The following is a 2,493-nucleotide window of genomic DNA, read 5'->3' on the forward strand; positions in this document are numbered from 1 at the left end:
CAACCGGCAGGAGCTGTTCGGGGCCGCGCCTGACGTCAGCAAGGCCGACATCACGCTGCCAGGTGCGGGGCGCTGCGGGGCTGGGGGGCGCGGCGCGCGGGCTCCCGTTCCCCGCCGGAGAAAATGCGCGGCTGACGCTGGTGGCCGCGTCCGAAAGTAACGTTTTGTAGCTGAGAAGCGCTCCGTGCACCGGCGTTACCGCGATCCTTCTGTCCGCGGTAGTTAACGCGGAGATGGCTGGGACGCGGTACTTTCGGAGCGGCCTCGCGCGTTCTGAGTCACGCTGCCGGGCTCGTTTGTCCCCCGTCCCGGCAGCGCCCCTCCAGTGCGCTGCCCAGGCTGCCCGCTCGCTCTGTTTCCCCGCAGTGTTCACGCTGAAGGAGCGGTGCCTGCAGGTGGTGCGCAGCCTGGTCCGGCCGGGGGATTACCGCAAGCTGGACATCGTGCGCTCGCTGTACGAGGAGCTGGAGGATCGCCCCGACGTCAAGAAGGACCTGCAGCGGCTCTCCGTGGAGAGAAGCGAGATGTTACGGGAGGAAAGCCTCCACTAAAAGGGCTGCGCGTCCCGAGCCCTGTAGATAGCAAAGCACCGAGCTTAGGAGGAGCAGCCACTGTAAAGTGTGCCCAGAGTTAACGTCTGCATTGAAGTTCTGGAACAAACTCAGCCGTACCGTAGAACATTTTCTGTGCTGGTAGGTCAGATTCCAGAGAGCAAACAGTGTGGGAATGTACCGCTTTGTGAGGGCTCTGCTCCGAGTGTCGTGCGTTGCTGAGCAGGGACCCCAGCGGCCTGGCACAGATGGGGCTCAGAGAAGTTTGCTTCGGACTATTTCAGCACATTCCACAGTAACAGAAGAGTGGGGCATCCGTCTGGAGGAAGTGCATGCAGCTCAACTTCCTCTGTGTTAGAAAGAAAGTTATGCCAAGGATTAACTTAATCCAGACTCTAAAATCAGTGGCAAAGGAGCACCAGGTTTGCTTGAATTATTTGGTTTTGGTGGAAATCTGCTCTCTCACATGCTGAATTTACTCTCAAATCACACATTGTAGGGGGTGTTCGTGTGAGAGCTTCCACAGTCGCCTTCTGAGTGCTGGCAGAAAGATGACCTAAGCATTTCTGTGTTAGCCTCTGTCTCTGTGTGTTCATAAACCCTCATTGTAGCAACTCTGAAGCTAACAAGTTTTTACACAGAACATGCCTTGAATACCTTAATTTGTCCTTCATTACCACATTCCTGCTTGGTTTATCTCTTGATGATGGAACTTCGTCAGCCATACAGACTGCATCTTGGTTTTGGGACCCCTTTCTGCCCTGCACCTCTGTGCCCACACCCTCAGCTCCCATACTGGTATACCAGGAGCATTCCCACAAGGTGGGTGCTCTGAGCCCCACCTTTCCCTTGTCCCAGGGATTGGCCTTGAGGCTGCCAGTGCCCCCTGAGGCACAGAAGCTGCCCCAGCTGCAGGCCTGGCTCCCCCAAGCAGAGCTGTGCTTTTCAGCAGGCCAGCTGCACAGAGAGAGAGGATCTTGGCCTATATGCTCTCTTCCCCCATACCTCAGATACACAGCTGTGTGTCTCTGCGTAACTCAAAGCAGCATTATTTTTAGCAGATAGGTGAATTGTTCCCCAGGCTGCAGGCAGGCACAGTGCTGCTCAGTGTGCAGAGCAGCAGGTTGCTCACAGATAGCAGCAGGCTGTTCTGCAGCATGAGGTTCTTAAATATGCAGTGGCTGCCCTTCTTGTGGACTTGTTTTTTCTTAAATGTTTATGTATGAACTGATCTTTGTTTCTCATTAAAATGTAAACCCATGTTAACTCTCTGACTCTAATGTTGTCAGATAACTTTGCAGTGGTTGCAACTGCACATGTGCTCATGTTCCTGAAATGCCACTCGTGGATGCCGTGGGATTGAGCTCAGTTGGATTCATTGCTCCTGTGAGCCGTGGGGAGCAGTAACTGGGGCAGTCAGGAGCTGTGCTGCTGCGGGGGAACGAGAGCTGAGCTGCAGATGCAGGAGCTGGGATGTGGCACAGGCACACAGCTCCCGTCTGCTACTGTTACTTGAAAGTGAGGGCTGCGTAGAATTGTTTGAAAAAGTGATTTTCAGTTCCCACATGAAACTTCTCACTCCATACAGCAGTCAGAGCAAAGTGAAGTCACAAATGCGGATAGGTGCCTTTCTAAACAGCGGTGCACCCGTCACGGACCTTTATTCACCCTTGTTGCGGCGAACGGCTCCCAAGCTTCAGCTCTGCGCTGGTCCCGGTGCGGGGAGCAGCCCGGCTGCCTCGGGGCAGGGCCGGCTGTGCGGGCAGCCGTGGCTGGCGGTACAGCTCTCGCTACGGCATAAACAGCGACACACAGAGCGTCCTTACGATCGGTACTTCAAACAACGGTACGCCGCGGCTTCGTTTAGTTGACGTTTCGGCCGCGGTTTCGGCGGTTCCTCGGCGCGGGGCGGGAAGCGGACACGTTCGCGGCACCGCGAGGT

General features: G+C 55.8%; 1 protein-coding gene across 1 annotated transcript; it reads left to right on the forward strand.

Moving 5' to 3' along the window:
- Position 1: 1 nt before the first annotated feature.
- VHL (von Hippel-Lindau tumor suppressor) lies at positions 2-1,817 on the forward strand (the record flags this gene model as incomplete). Its single annotated transcript, XM_019619984.1, has 2 exons — positions 2-62; positions 367-1,817. Coding segments are annotated over 2 exons (246 nt in total), but the record flags the coding sequence as incomplete, so codon positions are not given.
- Between the last annotated feature and the right edge of the window lie 676 nt (positions 1,818-2,493).

The sequence above is a fragment of the Meleagris gallopavo genome, chromosome 14 (genome assembly GCF_000146605.3).
Source record: "Meleagris gallopavo isolate NT-WF06-2002-E0010 breed Aviagen turkey brand Nicholas breeding stock chromosome 14, Turkey_5.1, whole genome shotgun sequence".
NCBI lineage: Eukaryota > Metazoa > Chordata > Aves > Galliformes > Phasianidae > Meleagris > Meleagris gallopavo.